The sequence below is a fragment of the Phyllostomus discolor genome, chromosome 7 (assembly GCF_004126475.2).
Source record: "Phyllostomus discolor isolate MPI-MPIP mPhyDis1 chromosome 7, mPhyDis1.pri.v3, whole genome shotgun sequence".
Taxonomy (NCBI): Eukaryota; Metazoa; Chordata; class Mammalia; order Chiroptera; family Phyllostomidae; genus Phyllostomus; species Phyllostomus discolor.
Genome location: NC_040909.2, coordinates 75,221,176 through 75,242,152, shown reverse-complemented (window position 1 = coordinate 75,242,152; position 20,977 = coordinate 75,221,176). Strand labels below are relative to the sequence as shown.

The 20,977-nt window shown below is 33.2% G+C and overlaps 1 protein-coding gene across 3 annotated transcripts in view; it reads left to right on the top strand.

The window, feature by feature from the left end:
- The window catches only part of UBE2W (ubiquitin conjugating enzyme E2 W), a 55,806-nt gene extending 35,884 nt beyond the window's left edge, over positions 1 to 19,922 (top strand). The window contains exons 4-7 of one of the 3 annotated variants that reach the window (XM_036031029.1): positions 1,760 to 1,915; positions 5,583 to 5,658; positions 12,515 to 12,535; positions 14,588 to 19,922. In XM_036031029.1, the coding sequence (XP_035886922.1) occupies positions 1,760 to 1,915; positions 5,583 to 5,658; positions 12,515 to 12,535; positions 14,588 to 14,601 (267 nt within the window). In that variant the 3' untranslated portion in view covers positions 14,602 to 19,922. Of the gene's footprint in view, positions 1 to 1,759; positions 1,916 to 5,582; positions 5,659 to 12,514; positions 12,560 to 14,587 lie in introns of all 3 variants that reach the window. The other 2 variants (XM_036031028.1, XM_028517848.2) reach the window with 2 other exon arrangements.
- Positions 19,923 to 20,977: the final 1,055 nt, after the last annotated feature.

Genomic DNA, 20,977 nt, shown 5'->3' with positions numbered 1-20,977 from the left:
ATGACATGCCTCAGACACAGCTGTGCCAAAGTCTTTAAAGGAGTTTTCTGCGATAGGGCAAGGAAAGTAATTGGCTATGTCTTATTTTGAGACTTTACTTTTGTTTTTCAGCTTTATTTTAGCTCTCTTTAGTGTGAATAGAGGGTAGATGGCCAGAACTTAAAGGAAAAAAATAATGTATATGAAATCATTCCTTTGAGAAAAAAAATCCTTTTGCTGTCTTACATTAGCTTTAGTGAAGAAAGTGAGTCCCATATGTTAGTGTATTTGAAATATTAAAGAACTCCTACTTGTATGAAAGAGTGGTTTGTTAAAATGTAGATACTTGTAAAATTGTAATAAAATTAGCTTATGTAGGTAGCTATTTAAAAATAAAAGCAAAAGCCTAGGTTATGTTCATTTTCCATAACATGTCCCATATTAAACTATGGCATACTTTACTCTGGCCACAGTTACTTGACTTGGCTCTCTTTTCTCTTATTAAGAGAGGGAAAGGTATGTCTTAAGCAATATATATTTCATCATGTTTTTTTTTTCTACTTAAGGGAAAGTTTTTTTTTCTACTAAGATTCTGCTATATTCAAGCCTGAGACATTTTGTAGGATTAAGAGAGATACTGTAAGTCACGTTGGGGAACTACTGATTTATATTTGATGAGTTTTATAAAAATCCCACTATACGTATTGATTCAGAATCTGAAAGTGGGGTCCTTGAATTTGTATTTTTAGCCAGATCTTCAGGTAGTTTTTTAAAGGCAAGGTCAGGAATTAGGAATTAATACCAAACAACAGAATAAAAATAATACTTCACTGCAATATAAAATTCAGTTAAAGATCAGTAAATTAATTTTTATATCAAAATAAATAATTTTTATGAAGTAACATATAAATATTCTTAAGTAAGATGTATACTTTCTATGACCTACTTTGGGCTATGCTTACAGATTCCTTAGGGTACATGAATTCACTCTCCTACCTATTCAGATGCATAGGTATATATGTATAAGAAACACTACTACTTGGATATTTGTTCAATTATTAGGACAAAGGAAGGAAATAATAGATTTATTATCTTTTTAAAACGGCACTGAAGCAAGATGAAGAAAGGAAAAACTGTTAGAAGAATTGAGTAAAACAATAGGCAGAGATAACAGCAAGAAATTGAGATTCATCCAACCCCCCCACCTTTTTGGGAGGGTCTAGGCATATAGTTATTTGCTGATTAATAATTAGTAATTTGTGCCCATCACAATGGATGTGTGATTTTAGAGGAGGTGGGATACATAGCAATCATTTCCTTCTTCATGTAGCACCTGGAGTGATAACATGGTTACAGGTGGAAGGGGTGTTCCTACCAACTATAACTCACGTCTCAAAATGGAGTACTTTCTGTTTAGAATTTTATTGTATTTGATTTCTATAAAGAGCAATGAATAGAATTTGAAAAACCATTTTAATAAATGGAGAGTTGTTTTTTTACTAGTCTAAAAATGCATGGTAATTTGGAAAATTTTTTAAAGGATTTGTGAAAAATAGCTGAAATATAAAATAGATGATTTGGATATATTCCCTATGACATGCACATCTGTACAGTGAAACCTGTACTTAATAAGTTGATGAGAATAAACAAGCAGTTTTTCTTGTTCCTGGCACTGGTTATGTTTGTTTTGTATTTGGCTTTAAAAATAAGTTATATGGAGAATATTTTATTTTTTGGTAATACAGAATATGAGTGTTAATGGAATTTTATTCTTTCTTAGGTCATGTTTACTGGTGAAAATATTCCCGTTCATCCTCATGTTTATAGCAATGGTCATATCTGTTTATCCATTCTAACAGAAGACTGGTCCCCAGCGCTCTCAGTCCAATCAGTTTGTCTTAGCATTATTAGCATGCTTTCCAGCTGCAAAGAAAAGGTAGGACTTTTCAGAATTATTCCAGGTAATATCTCCTCTTTCAGTTTAGGTAGACAAACTATTTTAATGTACATTTTATTTAAAGGAAGGACACAATGCTTTTTATTATATAGGAAATATATTTAGTAATAGATGAGAAAATATTTTGATAATTTTGCATTCCAAATAGAAGTCATTATTTTATATTTCTTAAATGGAAACTTCTGCAGATGTTCTTAAATAATCCGAATTTTATTTCTGTAAACATGCACAAGATAAAAGTGTCTTACGAAATTCTTGTTTCTAGATTTCACAGTGGAAAGTCCCAGAAACCAAGAATCATAGGTTTCTCCCTAATCCCCTCCCCTTTCCTGTCTGCTAAGTCTCTCACCCTGTCACTTTCTTTCAGGGCATTTCCCAGGAACCTGAGCTTTGCTATCATAATGGTTAGGTAAAGATGGAAGACTAGATTACCAGTAGAATTTTTAGGACATTTCCTCTTACTCTCCTTTATAAATCCACAGATTTTTTGTCTGATGAAGAGAAAAAAAAGACCAAGAAGAAGAATCACATGAGTTAAATTTAGGATATCCTTTTAAAAGTACCTAAATCCTCTGCGTTCCTGGCCCTCCTGTCATTCCTGCTTCAGGGTTTAATGTAGTACAATGTTCATGTAGTTCTACATGTTTTAAAGCCTCACTTTTCCATAAAGGTTTCCTTCTGTATTCTTTTTAAAGAAGAAATTAACTTACCTTTGAGATTAGAGAGCTGAGAAGTTACTTATTTCAGAAGGTTTTTTTTTCCCTTGTATTCCCCAGATTGAACTGTCATTTTTATTAAATTAGTATTTAGAGAACTTTTAAGATAGTACTTTATTTTTAAATGGTAGGTTACCTAGACTCAAACACTTCAAACCACTGTTTGCAAAGTAAGTTTCTTGGAATGTTAGTTCCATGAAAGGTTTCTTGATGTTAGGTTTAAAGGGGTGGGGGGGATGGTTTTTGTTTAGTCATGGGAAATAATGGGTTAAATTGTATTTTTTCAAAGTATAACATTAAGAGCCCTTAATATGCAATTTTATATATCATATAAGAAAGGAAATTAACTCTAACAGTTAAACTTGTGGCACACCATTAATTAAAAGATGGGTGTCTCCTATGGGAGTAGGGGGCAGACTGGGTGGAAAAGGGGCAAAGGGGAAAATTGGGACAAGTGTAATGGCATAAACAATAAAATATTTTTAAAAAATAAAAATGAAAAATGTATTAATGTTCAGGAAAAAATGTACATCTTAGAAGGGATGAAATGGGGTATATATTATCTAATGTAAGTCTCACTTTTTAACTTCCCTTTCCTCTTTCCTCTTTGCTATTGGCTTTTCTAAGCTGCATTTTAAGACTACACTTGAGTGTTAACTCCAAGGAATTTGGAAACAAGTCTCATTTATTGCTTACATATTTTCTCCTCCCCCTTCTTCACCCCGCGTAACCCCCCCCACACACACACATACCACTTTTAAACTTTCAAGTGTAGAGCAGAGCAGTGTGCAGTGACAAGGGCTTCTATGTCCCTGCTAATGTTTAATGTCTATAGAAAGATGAGGCACTAACAGAATTGAATAGGGAAAGTTAAGAGATGAATACCACTGAAGTCTGCACATAGCTCTTGCATAGCCCTGATGGTTTTTACCTTTGTTTGCATTTAAATATAATTGTTTACTTTTAAAAACTAGAAAATGACTATCTTTTCTACCTCCTTCATTCTTTTCTATGCTTTACCATTTCCCTCACATTCTAGGTATTTGCTGTTATTTCTTGCATACTTAGTATGATTAATACCATTTAAACTATTGATAAACTATATTGTATAATATAAATTATCTGGAAGTCAGAATTCTGACAGCATTAGCTCTGTGAAATATAAAATCCAGCAAATATTTCTTTGGTACTTAACTATATATTATTTTTACTGTGTCAAGTACTAGGATACAAAGACAAACAGGAAACTTTCTTTGCCATTGAGGGCATCTAGCTTCAAATAAACTTTAAAAGGTCTTTTAAATTCTCACCAAAATTTTATTCTACGGTAGACATGTTTGTATGAGTTTCACTTTACTAGTAGAATCTTTTTTTAATATAAATTTTAATTTTTACTATAGTTATTTGAGAACTTTGCTTTAGTCATAATTCTTTTATTCCAGTTTTCCTTTTCATAGTCAAGAATGGTTTCCTAAACTGAAGGCATTTAAATATATTATGTCAATACATTTCAGTAGATTAAAGATAATTTCTGATATTGAGACCAGGGGTTTTAAAATTTTCAATAATCTACCCTTTATTCTCAGTGCCCTTAAAATATAGATAGTCCAAATTCCCAGCCTGCATTCCATTTCTAAGACAATTTTGGTAATCTATCTTATCATATAGTTTACTTTTTCTAAGCACCCTATCTCCTCCATCACTTACCAGTTTGGTTATATTCCTGAGTTAAGCATGTGAGTGGTGTTTTTCTTTCTAAAATGTTTTTTCTTAACTGGGTTCTAATAAACACACACGTAAAAGTAGTTTATGAAATTATTTGCCATAGTAATAGCCATTTATTTCACATGAACACTGCTTATGACATTACAGGATAAATAACAGCAGATCATCTATTTTTTGAAGTAGCCAGGTATCCTATTTCATAATACTAATTTTTCAGGAATTTCCTCAAACATTATTAACAGGGTAAACTTGGGATAATTGTTGAACATACGCTCTACTCTTCCCTTTTGTTAAATTAATATTAACTCAGAGGGGCATTATGAGGTTCAACTAAGAGCCTCATAGTTATGTAAGCGAGTTTTAGATGTGTCAAGTAGACTGCCTGTTTTTCCTTCCTGCTATCTAGGTAGTTCTGCTTTCACTGCTTTTTGGTTGGACCTATCATATTATTTACTAACCTGCCCTCAGTGGCTTTAGTACAGATTGGTATGTTTCCAGATCTTTGTAGTGTCATATATTTCTTGTGTTTGATAAATGTACAATAGTTTTCAGAAAAATTCTATTCTATAATCTATCTTTAGGGTGTTGGCATCACTGTTTCTGATGCAGCTCCCTTACAGAGCTGCCATGTGTTTGTAATATGGTGCTAGTCAGGACTTTTATACAGCAGAAATGCCCATATATCTTTTCCTCTTTTTCATTCACATTGTTTGGAAACTTAATCCTTTGGTCTGTCCTTGCTGATACTATCTTACAGAAAAACAATAATCCTTTGTGGAGTTGCATTAGTTTCTCAGACAGATCTAGTTAGGTAGACTTTTCCATTTTAATTAGCTCACAAAATTATTAAATTCTTTCTAATGAGGTAAGATAAATGAAACCAAATATTTTTACAACCTAATGCTGCTACTTTTGGTTAATAGTTATTCTCTAGTAATCCCATACCTAACCCAAACTACCCTGCCCCTATTTTTTAAAAACAATTTCAATGTCAAGAGTCTGCGTTCCCAATAGCATAATCAATAAATCGTATTTTTTTAAAGAGTCTACATTCCCTAGAATTTCTTTCAGTTATGCTATCAGCATTTATATTGTTTTTTTATTCATGTTACAATAGTTTTGCTAAAGCTTTTATTAAAACTATCTCTCCCTTATGTTTTTCTATTTTACAACTACTTACCTATTTAAACTTTTTTTGGTTTCAGAGACGACCACCAGATAATTCTTTTTATGTTCGAACATGTAACAAGAATCCAAAGAAAACAAAATGGTGGTATCATGGTAAGCAGTTTTATTTTAGAATAATAACTTTTAGCATTTTAGCTTGAAAGATTATGTATCTGTTTGCTTGAGAAAAAGAAGGGAATATAATTGATGTTAAATTTTTGTAATATGGATAAAGTTCTTTAAAGTACTTTAAGACATTTTATGGGTAAGTTACTAGCTTCTTAATGGGGCATATAAAACCATAATTATCATACAAGTAAAAACCTAAAATTGCTTTAACATTTTGAAACTCTACCATTTTATTACAAAAAAGAAGTCCTTAATAATAATCTTTAGATCTAATTAGAGTTTGTTATGGGGAAACTTGTTTAAAATAGAAGTTTTTGTGCCTTACGTACTCATTTAGTTCTGATACTGTTCTTTGGGAAAGGAAACCCCATTGTTAGAGATGGCCCATTAAAGAAAGCCCTTCCTATTCTAATAGTTATTCCTCAAAAAATTGAGGTTCTGCTGATTGTAGTGTATATAAACAGTACTCTAAATAATTTTAAATTTCTGTTGTTGTTTGTTGGGAGGGGGATGATAACTTTTGTAAAAGCTGCTAGCATCTAGCCCTGGCTGGCGTAGCTCAGTGGATTGAGCGCGGGCTGGGAACCAAAGTGTCCCAGGTTCGATTCCCAGCCAGGGTTCATTCCTGGGTTGCAGGCCATAACCCCCAGCAACCGCACATTGATGTTTCTCTCTCTCTCTCTCTCTCTTCTCTCCCTCTCCCTCCCTCCCTCCCCTCTCTAAAAATAAATAAATAAAATCTTTAAAAAAAAAAGATTTAAAAAAAAAGCTGCTAGCATCTTTTCTAAACTGACCTTACCGCATCACCAAAGAGATGTTTAAAATTAAAAACAAAAAGTTTATATTCCTCCATGTACTTTTTAAAACAGCTGTACAAAACCCAACCCCTGTGATTTTGTATACATAAGAGCATTTGCTCTGTTTTGTTTTTTAACATTATTTTAATAAGAAATTAAAACTGATGAAACAAATTAATAGGAATCGAGCCTTTCCCTGTTACCTTTCTTTGTATTATGAAACCTGTTATCTTAGTTAATTTGAGTCAGTTAAAAGCTTTTTTAAATTATAGGAGTTCTCTAGGTGTTGAGGTAAAAGGTGACTGGAGTCAGCGCAATAGAATAGCACTATTCCAGCAGCCACAAGTTAGTAAACACCATGAAAGAAGAAACCATTCCTGAGAGCTGCCAAAATATGCATATTTGGGATAATGTTAATGAGAAATGCAGATGACCCAGAAGAAGAAATAACAAAACTTTTAAGAGCTATAAAAAAAAAAAACTTTGGTGAGAAACCAGTATTATTTTAAAAAAATGTATATCTTTACAAATTAAAGGTTTAATGTAAGTCAGTGAAAATCCAGTGGAATGATGGGGTGGGTGTTTTAAAGGTTTTGAAAAAATCAGCTTGAATTTTGAACTAAAAGATAATGGAGAATTAATTCTCCAGACAGCAAAACATATTGGTATAAGAATAGACATTGAAATGCAATTACTCTTTTGTAGGCCTTTCTACATAATAATATATGTATATATGGTGAATAAGGTGTCACAAATCAGTGAAAAGAGAAAAAATTGTTTTGTAAGTAACCTTGTTAGAAAATTGGTAATCATTTTGGGAAAGAAAAACTTACATTTTTATTTCATGTATGGAATATTTTCTGTGGATTAAATTAAGCAATATTTAATGCAACAATAGAAAAAGTATTTTTTTTATTAGAGAGTAGTCAGGTGCCCCAGGAGTCCCAGGAATACCTGCTGCTTATTTTTTGTTGTTATTTAAAGATTTTTACTTTTTTATTTTTAGAGAGAGGAGAAGAGAAACAGAAATATCATTGTGTGGTTGCCTCTTGCATGCCCAGTACTAGGGACCTGGCCCACAACCCAGGCATGTGCCCTGACTGGGGATCCAATTGGCGACCCTTTGGTTCATAGCCTGAGCTCAATCCACTGAGCTACACCAGCCAGGGCAGAAAAAGTATTTTTTTTTTTAAAGTGGGTATTATCTCTGGAGGAAGGAAGAATATCTGAAATTAAAGGGAATTACAATGAAATTAAACATTTAGTTATGTGAAAATGTAAACCTTTTATAAAAACACCAAAAAATTTCAAGTCATAGTTACTATAAAGCTAAAAAAAATTGTTAACTATAATTAAAGTTAAACATAGCTTGTGAAAAATAAAGACAATTTATGAAAGTTGCTTAAGCATAAATATAATAAAAGCATGGGTGGAAAAATTCACACTAAAATAATTACAAATTTAATATTTGAAACTGTTATTGAATTGGCAGAGTTTTATAAGTGCAGTGCTGTAATAGAGTACTGGTAGAATAAAATAGTGTTTTCTTACTTGCTGGTGGGATAGCAACTTACTGTAGTCCTTTCAGGAAGTAGTGCAGTATTAAACAAGCTTGAAGCTTGAGATCAACCTTTTATCTCAGATATTTCTGAGTTCTTGCTAAGAAAGTCATCTTTACAAAGCTTCTGAACTTCCGAGATTTCTTCCTAAGTTGATCATTTTTAATACAAAGAAAACATTCTATGCATGAAGTGTTCTGTGGAGCATTATTTATAATATACACCCTATTCCTTATCTTCCATGTTGTTGCCTCTACAAGTGCTATTTACCTGGAATGAATCCCTTAGACACACACCCCTGTCTTCTTGGGAACTCCTTCACCAGAGCCTTGTTGATTGCTCCTTTAAGGAATATAATAAACTTTATTACTGTGACTAGAATGCAGCTTTTGTTTTAGTTTTTAAGATGTCCCTAGATCATTCTGATACAGCTGGTCACTTGAGAACTTGTTTCAGGGATACTTAGTTATAAAAGGACAACTTTTCAAATAAGATACACTGATAATCAGACTTAAGGAATTCTTTCTGAGCACTGAAGTTCCACCAAACCTTTAACAAGACCCTACTTTAATCAAACAGCCCTTCAATTTATATGGCTGGCTTCTCATTCTTTTATATGCTCTTGCCTTTTAGGACCAAACACTGTGCTACCACTTTCTTCTGTGCCTTTAAAGTATCCAAGCTCCTAAGATAGTGGTTACTTTATTTCAAACTCAACCTCACTAATAATAGAAGAATCCCATTGTCTTTTCTATTGTTTTTAAACTAAGTTTTAAACTTTGAGAAGAAACTGTATTAGAGTGATAAATTTTAAAAATACATCTGTTTTCAAAGTGTAACTCTCTCTACCACTGTATTCCATTCCCAGTGTTAGATAGTATATTTCTATTTTTACTTTCCTTACTCCCTCATGGGGAAATTTCAAAAAGAGCATCCATCATCTTTCACTCTGGCTGGTGGCTCAGCTGGTTGGATCATTGTCCTTTGCACCAAAATGTTACAGGTTCGATCTGCAGTTGGGGTAGTACAGGAGGCAAATTGATCAGTGTTTCTTTTTCACATCGATATTTCTCTCTTTCTCTGTCCCTGCCTCCCCCTCTCCTTCCCTCTCTCTAAAATCAATAAACATATCCTTAGGCAAGGACTGACAAAGAAGAGAATCATCATTTAACCTCTCTAATGGTGCCTTATATAGTTGAAAGGACTTAGGAGAAGTCCTTTATCGAAGATAACTTCCAGAGCTCCTTATTACCTGCCTTTTTGAATAAGAAATGGAGAAAAGTCACATAGTGATAAAAGAAATGTAAAAGTAATTCTTTAAAATAAAATACACTTAATGGTAGAAGTTATTTTGATAGTTAATCATTTTTATCTATTACTGAGAAATCCATACCTTCATAACTAAACTAGAAAAGTCTGTTAGTAGTTTGAGGATCGATCATCTCCAGTTTAGCCAAAAAGTGCCAAGAAGAGGCTTTCAAACAAAATTTACTTGTCACTAAATGTAAAATAGTCTAGGGTTTGTATAAGAATTAATTTTCCCAATACACAGATTAAAAGTATACCTTTTTCCACTCCTTCCCCACAAATACAAATTAGCCAGGCTTTAAAGACACTGGATTCTAATTCAACTAAATTATGAGTATCCTAGTCCAGCTTCAATCCTGGGATGGTATCCTGGCCCCAGGTACAGAATTTTTTGTAAAATTTTTTTCCTTTTATTTTTTCCCTTTTTTTAGATTTTATTTATTTATAGAGAGAGGGGAAGGAAGGGAGGAAGAGAAGGAGAGAAACATCAATGTGCAAGAGGTAAATCGATTGGCTTCCTCTCACATACCCCACACCAGGGACCTGGCTAGCGACTCAGGCATGCGCCCTGACTGGGAATCAAACCGGTGACCCTTTGGTCCACAGGCTGGTGCTCAGTCCACTGAACCACACGATCCAGGGCCAGATGTTTTTTCATTTACAGATAATTCTGTTTAAAACATCCTCAGTTCATTAACCTACAGTGACCATTCTTACCTCAATATGTTCTTTGCTCCTGCTTCAATCCTGCATGCTTAAATTATTCTCTACCCACATTCTCCCTTAAATAAACAGTTTTGCTCCACGAGTGAGCCTGGTATGAAATCAAGGAAAGGTAATGTTAGTGTCCACTTGAAGGTGATAGAGCAACTGCTCTGCCATAAATGTGAGTGGGTACGTGCAGGAAATCTTCTTTGAACTTTTTCTTCATCTTTAACTATGTAGCATATATTGTTTTCTTTATACATTTCAGAATAATTTATAGGCAATGTGAAAAATAGCCCACCTTGGCATTGTAGTTGAATTTCAAAAATCTTATCTAAAAGGTAATCATACTCACTTGCAAAGCAGAACACATGAGGTTTTAGAGTTTTGCGGTTGTTAGTTGTTTTTCTGCTCAGCTGCTGTAGTTCCAAAAGATCTTCATTGATCATATTCTCTTTATAACACCAAGTTACCAAGAAATAAGGTCTTTTTATTTCTTAGCATCATCTAATTCTGAAAGGATTACAATGTGTGACCTGCAAAGCTAAACAAAAAGGTCATAGACTAAATAAAGACTTGCTTGGAATTGGATGAACTCCCTGAAACAGTTAACATTTCAGTTTCTAGAAACCATGCAGAATTGCAGGCCTCAGGTTTCGAGCTTCACAGTCCTGCTGCGTGGTGCTAACCAGCATCCGTGGATCAGTGTGGGGTCAGAGTGTTTGTCAAGTGTAATCAGAGAGGTGGAGAGGTTTTGGATTTAGATTGGTGATATATGTGTACTTTAAAGGGAGCTTCTGGATGCAAGATGCAGGTGCTATTAAGGAAAATTTAGTTCATCTCTTGATTTTAGAAAAAGAGGTCTCAGCTGACACACCAGACTTGAACTGCCAGATACTACCAGTGCCAGGTTCTTGAAAAAAAAATAAAATAAAATAAAGCCTCTCTCTCAGCTTAAATTTATGATCTTCCACATTATTAATATACCTTAAAAGTTAGGTCAGTTGCTGCTACCCTACTGTTTCATCTTTGTATACATTATATCTTAGACTGTTTTGTGCCACATAATGATGTTTCAGTCAACAGTGTTCCCATAAGATTATAATCCTCAATACTGTATTTTTACTGTATACCTTTTCTATGTTTAGATACTACCCTTAATACTGTAACATGCCATACTGGTTTGTAGCCCAGAGCAATAGGCTATACCAAATGACCTAGGTGCGTATTGTAAAAATCATTAATATTAATATGTGAACATATATAACTTTACTGTTGCTTACTTGAAGTTGACTAAGGTCATAACTGCATTGGGATGCAAATATTCTGTGTTGCCAATTAAAGCAGGGTTCCATATACTTTTGAGAAACAATTGAGTTGAGAGAGTAGGGTTCAGAAACTAAAGGGAACTAACCAAAATAGGTATTTGGACAGACAGTTTATCTCAGTACACGGAGGGGGCTGCAGGATTTACCTGTGGTTTAGAGCTAGAATCTTCCTTAGAAACAGATCTGTATCCAGTTCAGTGTACAAGTGAATGAATGACTGAGCCACAGAGTTCTATTGTAAAGCAGACATAATTGCTCTTGAAAAAGATTTTGTAAAAATCTTTGAAATTATAAAACTATTTCAATAACATAGACAGCTAGAACGCATTAATAACATTCACGTGTTTTCTGTAAATATAAACATTTACAACTAAGTTTCATAAATTACTGCTTTCCACAGGTGGGAGTACAGCTCTGTGGTTCCTGAAGCAGTTTTCTTAAGATGATAGAGAATTGAACAGTAGCTTAAGGCTGCTCTTGAGTATTGGCTCCAAAAAACTAGGCTTATTGGAAATAAGTTCTCATATATTAGATATATGAGATGTACATCATATATTTAAATGTATATTCAATAAACTGATGAGTTTGCAATTTGGGGAGGAGTAGAGGAATATCTTCCACAAAATTACAGACTACATTCAGGTTTTGTTCAGCTGAAACATTCCCTGTGGGATTATAAGGGGATAGGAACATAAAATTATTTCAGACTAGTATTAACAAACTCCTTTTCTCCTTATCTCCGTTAGTTGTGAACCTTTTTGTTTGTACCACCTTTTAGGGTTATAAAACCATTTTCTAAATTCATGAGTCCTAATTTTTATACTCAGTTTCACAGACTTTTGCCCTTTATAACAATTCTGTTGTCTATGCTGAAGTCTTTGTTGAATCTGTTCATTAAAGGAAAACTTGAATTCCTTAAACTTTTGAGAGACAATTCTAACCGTAAAGATTGATATTTGTCTTTCTCATAGGTAGCATTCCACTTCATACCTACTGACCTTATACTGCGTTTCTTTTCTTCTAGTCTTCTGTCCCTGGGAATATCCAGGGAGATAGTTTCCAATATAATGTGATGGTTCTTATACTCTCAGGAAAACTAAATAACCTTCTTCTGATATAGTTCTCTCTCATTCACTTTTCCTAGAACCCAGTGAAGTTAGCCATGGTAGGTGCTACCTCTTTGGAACTGGTCATTTCTATATTCTATTTGAGGGTATAATTTTAGTAGGGGCTTCTGCAGTTTCAGAAAAAGTTTAAATGGTTAATAGATTGTTTTTTTCCAGGCTATCATCTTGCCACAAGTACTTTAGCCAGGAGATTAAATACATTGAGTTCTTTCAAGACCTTTTGTAAACCTATTTTTGTCTTGATCCATGATGGATTTCATTGTAACAACTTTTTTTGGTAAGCCAGTTCTGTTATCTAATAATCCTTTCATCTAGCCAGGAAACTGTTCCTTCTGCTAACAGATGAGTTTTTTTGCTTCTTAGTGATGGCCTTTTTTAAGGAAAAGGTGACCATGGCTTTGGCTCATACCTATCTTACCTGTGTGCTCATAGACTCTTGAGTACATAATAGCCATAATGCGTTTGTAATGTTTAATTGAACTCCATCTTCATAACTTATTTTGTGAGATTATTTCTTCAAGGATACAGTATTCAAGGCAGGTAGTATTGTACTAATTTCTTTTAACATCTGACCCAAAGTGAGAATTGATATGGAGAATAGCTTCACATGGATATCCCGGTCATTTTGGATGTTTGTAGCACATTTTGCAGTGGCCTACTGTCCTGGAAGATTTCCATAATGAATAACCTGATACATTATGGTACCACTGTCAAACATGACATTTTTGGAGATAAAACCTTATTGCTGGGTAACTTTATGTTTGAGTTGAATTTTATCTGTCACTTAGAGTGTACATTGTCATGTGACGTGATACTCAAGTTTATCCTCAGTAGTTTGACATGTTAGGTAGAGTTTAGTGCCACCTCTTAGCTTAGAGATTTAGGTATGATAGTTTTGATACTGATTTCAAGGCCATTAGTGTTAAGAAATATAGTACTGAAGAAGTGATATTTTAGGGAACTTACTCATATTCTTAAGTTTGTTTTACATCCATTACTAATAATATACCCTCTTTTTCCCATTTTCACAGTAATTTAAGAAACAGTTTCATGTGACACTTAGAGGCTATAAACTATTCACTTATTTTCTTAAAGATTATTTATTTATTTAATTCTAATGATTTAAATATGATTTACTTTAAAAATCTAGGCTATTTCACCCTTTAGATTACCCTTAGGTTGCAGTATCACAGAATATTCCATTAGTGTGCCCAGCATAGAAATCAGTTTACTGGTTTTTAGCTCTCACTGAGTCTTTATGAGTGGGAATGTTATTAGCAATATATTGATCCCAACATAGGATGGCTTGTAAAATATTTTGGCCAGTTTTTTTAGAATTTTAAAGAGCTTTAACAACTCTTGAGTAGGTGCCACTAGTCTAACTTCTTTCTGAAGAATAACCAGTCTTCAAAATAAATCCTTAAGGTATGCTTTGTGAAATAAGTTTTGTAAAATAAGTCATGAACACAGATGATTATACTACATGTTACATTAAATATGCATTGAGGCTACCACAAGGTGTTGCTGAGTAATTCAGTAGGATTATTTTAATGACCTTCTTTGCATATGATCTGTACCTGCTAAAGAATGTTTTCTAAAGAGAAACTAATAAGAATTTGATTGATTTGGAGGTTGTACTTCATTTGTGAAGTTATTTCCTTCAAAAGACTAAAGGCATGACTTGGATTGTTCTGTGTGAAATACCATGACACTGTGGCTCAGGGGTTTACTTCCTATCTCATTACTATTTTAAATTGTTTCATATAAAATAATTCTTGTAAGACTGATAAATCTGAAAGTGTGCTAACATATATTAATTTCCTTCTAAATAAAACTAACATACTAATAATACATCATTTTAAGATTTGTGTGAACTACCGTTTCCCTGAAAGAATAGGACTTGATTTGTTTGTAACTATATAATTGAACACAAATTGGACTTTTTATTTGCAGGGATTGGGGGAGGCAAGTCAGGCATGTAAACCATGTTGTTCTTGCTACTTTAAATTATTTTTATGTTAGACTAACTTACAGATTTTACTAACACATGCTTGACTTTTTTAATTATATTTTTTCTCCTTTTCTTTAAGATGATACCTGTTGATGCCACTATTATCATCCTCCTAGCAGAAGATAGTCCTACTGAGAAAATGAGCACTTTGATCATTCAGTCTTTGAACTTTAACCTTTGACTGGAAGTGACCTATAGGCAATGAAGACTACTTCCTTTTACTGCATTTTTACTTGTGTGCATTCTGGGCGCATGTTGATCGCTGGTTCAGTCCAAGCAACTGACATGCTTTTATTAGTCATACAGTATTAATGCAGGTGTCAGGAAATGTCAAATATAATTCCATTTTTTATTTTTATTTTTTTAAGCTTTTGGAAAAGTTCCAGGTCCTCATGTATTGTGCAATAACAATGACTTCCTTGGCGGTTTGGGGACATTCATTGCCGGCAATGGATGTCATAACAGGAAAAATTTTCATTAACTCCTGCCACCCAGTGATTAATGCATGATAGGGCCTATGAAATGAACTTAATGGGTCTAGTGGGATTATAAATAAAGTGAGGGATCCAACATTACTTTGAAAGTCACCCCAACTCATTTCTATTTGGATTCTATGCACTGTGATCCTAAGGTTAACAGCATGAATTAACATGCATCTTTAAAGGACTGTAATGAAAGATCATTGCATATTTATTGAATTGTTTATATCTGCTGTCAAATTGTTTTGACGTGGAAGGTTTTGAAGTAACATTGGCAGAGAGGTACACTATGTTATCCCTATGGTGAAAATAAATTCATTCATTGTATATAGTTCCTCAATCTTTGAAGTAAAGGTATGAGTAATATAGGGTATGAGTGGTTTAATCAATGCTTTATTTTGGAAGTAAAATGGCAGTGGTGATTAAGCTGCTGCAGTCCGTAATTTGGGCTTGTTTGTACATTAATGATTTTTCCAAGTAGAGTACACGTTGTTTCGTGCTAGCCATCAGCATGAGCCCTACTGCATAAACACTATTTCATTTATTTATGTTCGGAAAATCCATAAACATTCTTGTTTGCAATTTTGTTTCTTTATGTTTTAAGTCAAGTTTGAATGTTACAAATACTTTAATTGGAAAACTTTTGTCATTTTTTCTTGTAAATTTTCTTTACTTGTAAGTATCATCCTGTCCTTTAATCCTGTACCCTAAAATAAGAAATACATTTTTGACAGAGGCTTAATGTTTTAACAAAAGAGTGTGGACATTTTTTATTTTAAAATTTAGGCAAAGGTGCACTGTGGAATGGTATGTTTGCTTATTTGTCTCACACAACCATACAGTTACTCATGGAGAGATTTGTTTTTCTTGTTTAAAAGACTGCTTACAACTAGATAAAATTTTTCTATAGAAGAAAATTGTTGAAAGGTCCAAATCTCAGTACCCTGTAAGTTAATGATACTACAACTAGATTCTCTTTTTAAAAAAGTGGTTAATGTATTTTATAAATTACCTTTTCACGTATGCAAAATCTGTTTCTACTACAATGTTATTTTTACTAATGCCTGTTGTTGCACTCTTTTTGACATATCCTGCAGTGAATTTATTAATTGACTTGGGCTTAAAATAAAAGCCAGTTGGCTGAAAGGTTTGAAATAATGTACTCCAGAAAAACCATCCAATCAATAATTGGCAAAGAATATTTTAAAATTTGTTTTTAATCTATGTATAGATGACATTTTGTAGCTTTGTACATGTTGTTAATTAAGGGCATATAATTTTACACTCTGAAGTATAATTGCTGAACTCAGGGGTGGGTAGACTTCAAAAATATGTCTGCTTTAGAAGTAACTTGAAAAAAAATTAAAACTATAGCCAGCCACCAAATTGTGGACACTATTTATACTGCTAGTTAGCAATTACCACTTTTTAAAATTAAAAACATTTTTGTTCTGTCTTGACTAGGCGTACATAAGTTCTCATAGTAGTCTCTATCAGTCTTATTTCTTGGCCTGTTTTAACCAAGATAGAAAATGTTCTCTGGGATGCTTTGAACTACTCTTAGTTTTTAACTGTGTTTTAATATGAAAATTGCAGCTGTAAATTATGTATTTTTCATATTTTACATAACTGCTCTAAACTACTGATTGACTTGATCATTTTGAGGGTTGGGGGAGGGGAGATTTCATTCTGTTGTTCCTCTTACTAAAATCCTTTTATTAAAAAATGACCTGTGACATTTATTCACCAAAAGAATTGATATACCAGGTGAAAGATTAACAGTGCTATACTATTGATAATAGGTCATGTATAGCCTCAGTTGAGTTTTTAAATATGAATAGCAGTATTTTAACATACCTCTCTCTACATAGAGACACCATAAAAATTGAAATGAAGCAGAGGAAAGTACAGGAAAACCAAATAATTTCAGTACTTTTATGATTTAAAGAGAAGAAATTAAGATGAAATATCCTGAAATATGGAATCACCAACCATTCATAATTTGAAATCAGATAACATCTTATTTCTCTCTTGAACTTAGGAATCATTGAATAGTCCTTTGCACTTAGATTTAACAAGTTAATTGTAAACGTAAGTTACAGTATTGAAAGACATAAAACATTTGTTTACCTGCGGCATGCTCTGTAGAGGGTTTTGTAATAATAAAACAAGTATCTCTGATATGTTGTTGAAGGACAACCAGGATGTCTAGAGAAATGTACATAGGAACATGCTATTTCCCTCTTCCCTGCTTCCCTCTGTGGACAGTGTCTGCTGCGTGGGCCTGCAGAATTTTGCTTTCATTTATTGGCAATGTGTACTTTCTTGTTTTTTATTTATTTATTTATTTATTTTAAGGCTGTTTTTCTGGTTTGCCAAATTCTGTTAGGAAGGTGATACATTCAGTTCTTTATTTTGCATGCTTAGATCAGGAACTTGGTGCCCTTTCAAAATAAAACAAAACTATTATGTCAAGTAGGTATTAATACTATAGATTTTAAAGAGAAATGGTTTTCAGTTTTTTAACATAAATTTTTAAAGGTAAATTTTATGGATGTTCTCTTAAGGAACTTAATATTCACTTCTAAAGGACTTGTAATGTGTAAATTCCTCCTTTTAGCTAGCAGGGAAATAAAGCTTTTTTTAAAATCCCCATGGTGGGGAATGCTAAAAATAGTTTTTCTATACAGTTCACCTGGACAAAGAAGTTAATCATTATTAACTAGGTATACAAATATTTCATATAAAGTAACTAGAATGGTTTATTACTCCCTTCTGAAATTTTAAAAATATTATGTGTGTGTGTGTGTGTGTGTGTGTGTACACACATAATTAGATTCCTGCAGTGGGTAATAATTTTTTCAGATTCTAAAACAGGTATCTAGTGACTGCTTAATTGTTCCCAGATTGCATCAAAGATGAATTGGCAAATAATGGAAGTGAGTAGTGATATGAAAATGGTATGTAACCACATATTACTTGTTTCTGGTAATCAGGTCTTATTTTTTAAAAAGCCTATTGTTTTTGAGAATTGACATCTCTAAAACTTGTTAAAGCTTCTTCCTAAAAATAGAAGAAAAGAGGAGGAACTACGTGTTAACTTTTTTTTAAATAAAGAATCCAGTGTCACTAGTTCTAAGGCTTTATGGTTACTGCTGCTTATATTTCTCAATCTCACTTTTATTTAGTTTTTTTGAACATGTATTAGCTGAATGCTTATAATTGTGCATTTAAGTTGGTTTTTATAAAGAACTGAGGCTTAATCATGTGTTCTCTTCTGAGGATTCATTATTATCAAAGTCAGCCGCTGTAGTATTCTGTTTGGCTAATACCATTGCATGATTAAGCTCTATGAAGAAGGTGTCTTTTAATCTGCACCAACTGGCCCTAGTCCTGTAGCAATCAGGGTTTTTTGTTTGTTTGGTTTTTACTTCTTTTTTTTCCTGTCTCTTCACAGATAGTATAGTGTATCAGTTTTTAGCAGTTTCTGATTTCTAAGTTTTTCCTCCCTCCTTTTCTTTCTTCCTTCTTGTCCCCTTTATTTCACTTTTCCTTTCCTTTTCTTGAGTTTAGAAAATCCAGAGAAGGAAGATTATTACAATTTCTACCTCTCATCAGAATTGTTTAATAAAGACTTCTTCCTGCAAATGAAGTACACAGAATTTCTGATAACTATGTAATTGCAGTTTATCAGAGGATGGCTAAATTTGTTCAACAATTGCTTGATAAATGAGCTGTTACCTATAATTTAGTTCTTAAATACTAATACTGAAGGAATTTTGTTTACTTTTGGATGGTGACTTCTCATAAAGCCTAATTATTGTCCAGTTGAATTAAATCACTTGTTTTGGTAAAAGTGTATTTTTATTTAAGTTTCCAGATCTCCCTGAGATTTGAATCTCTTTGAAAAATAATGATTTGTGGAAGACTTTTGCTTTCTGAGCATAAGCCATGCATTCATTTATCATTGTCATTAGAGGCCCATAGAATTTAAACGTGTCCTTCCAACTACATCTGTCTCCCTCAAGTTAAAGTTCTGGTTCTATGGTATTGACTGATTTTAATTTGAAAAATGTTAATATTGGAACTTACATTTGAGGATGAACCTTTAGAATGATTACAGGAATATATTTTTATGAAACATTTTTGTTGATAAAAATATTGATATCTGAAGTCATTTTGAATATTGGAAGGAATGCCAGAATACCTAATGAACTCCATCTTTACAAGTGGAGTGCAGTTGACTGGGAAAAGGGAAAATAGTTTTTGTTCTGATTCGTGGCACCTAACATTGTCAGGTTTTTGAGGAAATTTTGTTCCTACAGTATTTCTAAGCTGTTTTCTCAAAGGCAGGAGCATGATTTCCAAACTACTGGGCTTTGGCTTGTTCATTGTGGCATCACTTAGGTTTCCTGGTACATGGAAAGATGAAATAATCCTACCTCTCTGGTTATAAAGCCTGGAACAAGATTGGAAAGGAATTTGGCAGATTGTGTCAGGCACCATAAAAATGCAGGTCTTTTCATAGTAATCACAGATTGTTCATGTAAATGCAAACTAATTATTTGAATAGATTATTAAATTACCTAAGTAGCCAAGAATTAAGTGCATGTGTAAGTCAAAACAGATTTGTTGTTTTTAGTTCGTACCATTTTCCTCTCAATATTCAGAAATACAGATTGTACATTTTATTAATAAAAATGGAAGCTTGCGCTTGAAAGTTTGAATAGGATTGATGTATATATTTTATAAACCCAAGTTGTAAAATATGTAAAGCTATGGCTTTTTAAATAGAATATGTGTTAAAAGATAGATAAAAACCTATATATTATATATTTTTAAATACATGTATCAAACTTTTGTTAGTTGAATATAAATTACATTGTGTGCTTCATGGAATTCAGTAACTTTTAATAATAAAGCAGTTGTCATTGATTTTTTTTTCCTGTAGACTTGAATACTAAATTGGATAGATATTAAACCTCTTCATAGGTTACAATGTAAAAATTTCTTTATATAGTAGTTTCTCTGTAAAAAGACTGATCTTTAAAAGATTATGGGAACAGTAACATGTTCATTTCCAAAATGAGGTCAAAGAGTAAAGATAGGCAGTAAAGCTGCTACTTTATGTCACAGGTCACCTTTACCTAGTAGTGCAGCCTGATGTATCATAGCGCTTCTTCATGCTTCAGTTAAAATAAGTCCTGATGAAAGACTGGGCATTTTCAGAAAAGATGGAAAGAGAGACCCCAGCACTTGCTTTAGAGCTACTAGGAGTCTGGAGTTGTTGAACCTCAAGTTGTATCATTAATAAGGACATACTGTCAAGAACTTCTGGATGCTTTCCTGAGTATATAGACCCATCAACTAACTTAATTTAAAAGAGGGACCCCTGAAGCTGTGGGAAGAGAGAAGGAAATCACAAGAAGGGGGCATCTCTGCATCTTATTTATTCCTAGCAGGAAGAAGTTCAATATGCTCTGCTGATATTCTGAGTTTTCTTTTCACAGGGGATCTACTTGCCACAGGAGCACCTCTCCTTACTGGGGCCACCCTCCTACCATAAAACTGTCTTACCTCAACAAGCTGTTTCCGCAGCCTTCAGTAACTATATTAGTATCTGGTTAGATAAATGCCAGATACATCTTCCTTTATTATGAACTTTAAAGTAATTTCTGTGTGTCATAGATTATATGACTTTTCTCCACTAGTTTAAGCTTCTGTGGATAAGTGATTCTGTTGAAGCTCTTCCTGTATTCCTTAGTACTTTTCACACGAACATAACACAGCAAAATTAAAAATGAGCTGATTTGAAGAGCTAAGTGACACAGGGTTTTGTGTGCTTGGCTAATATGATCCAAGGCCATGGAAGTTCTGCATCAGTCCTGTTGGTAATCCCTGTCATTAAATCTTTTAAATTGCTTTTGGGATATCTTTTTAATGTTTGCTTAAGGCAAAATATAAGTGGGAGTACCTGCATTCCCTTTCCA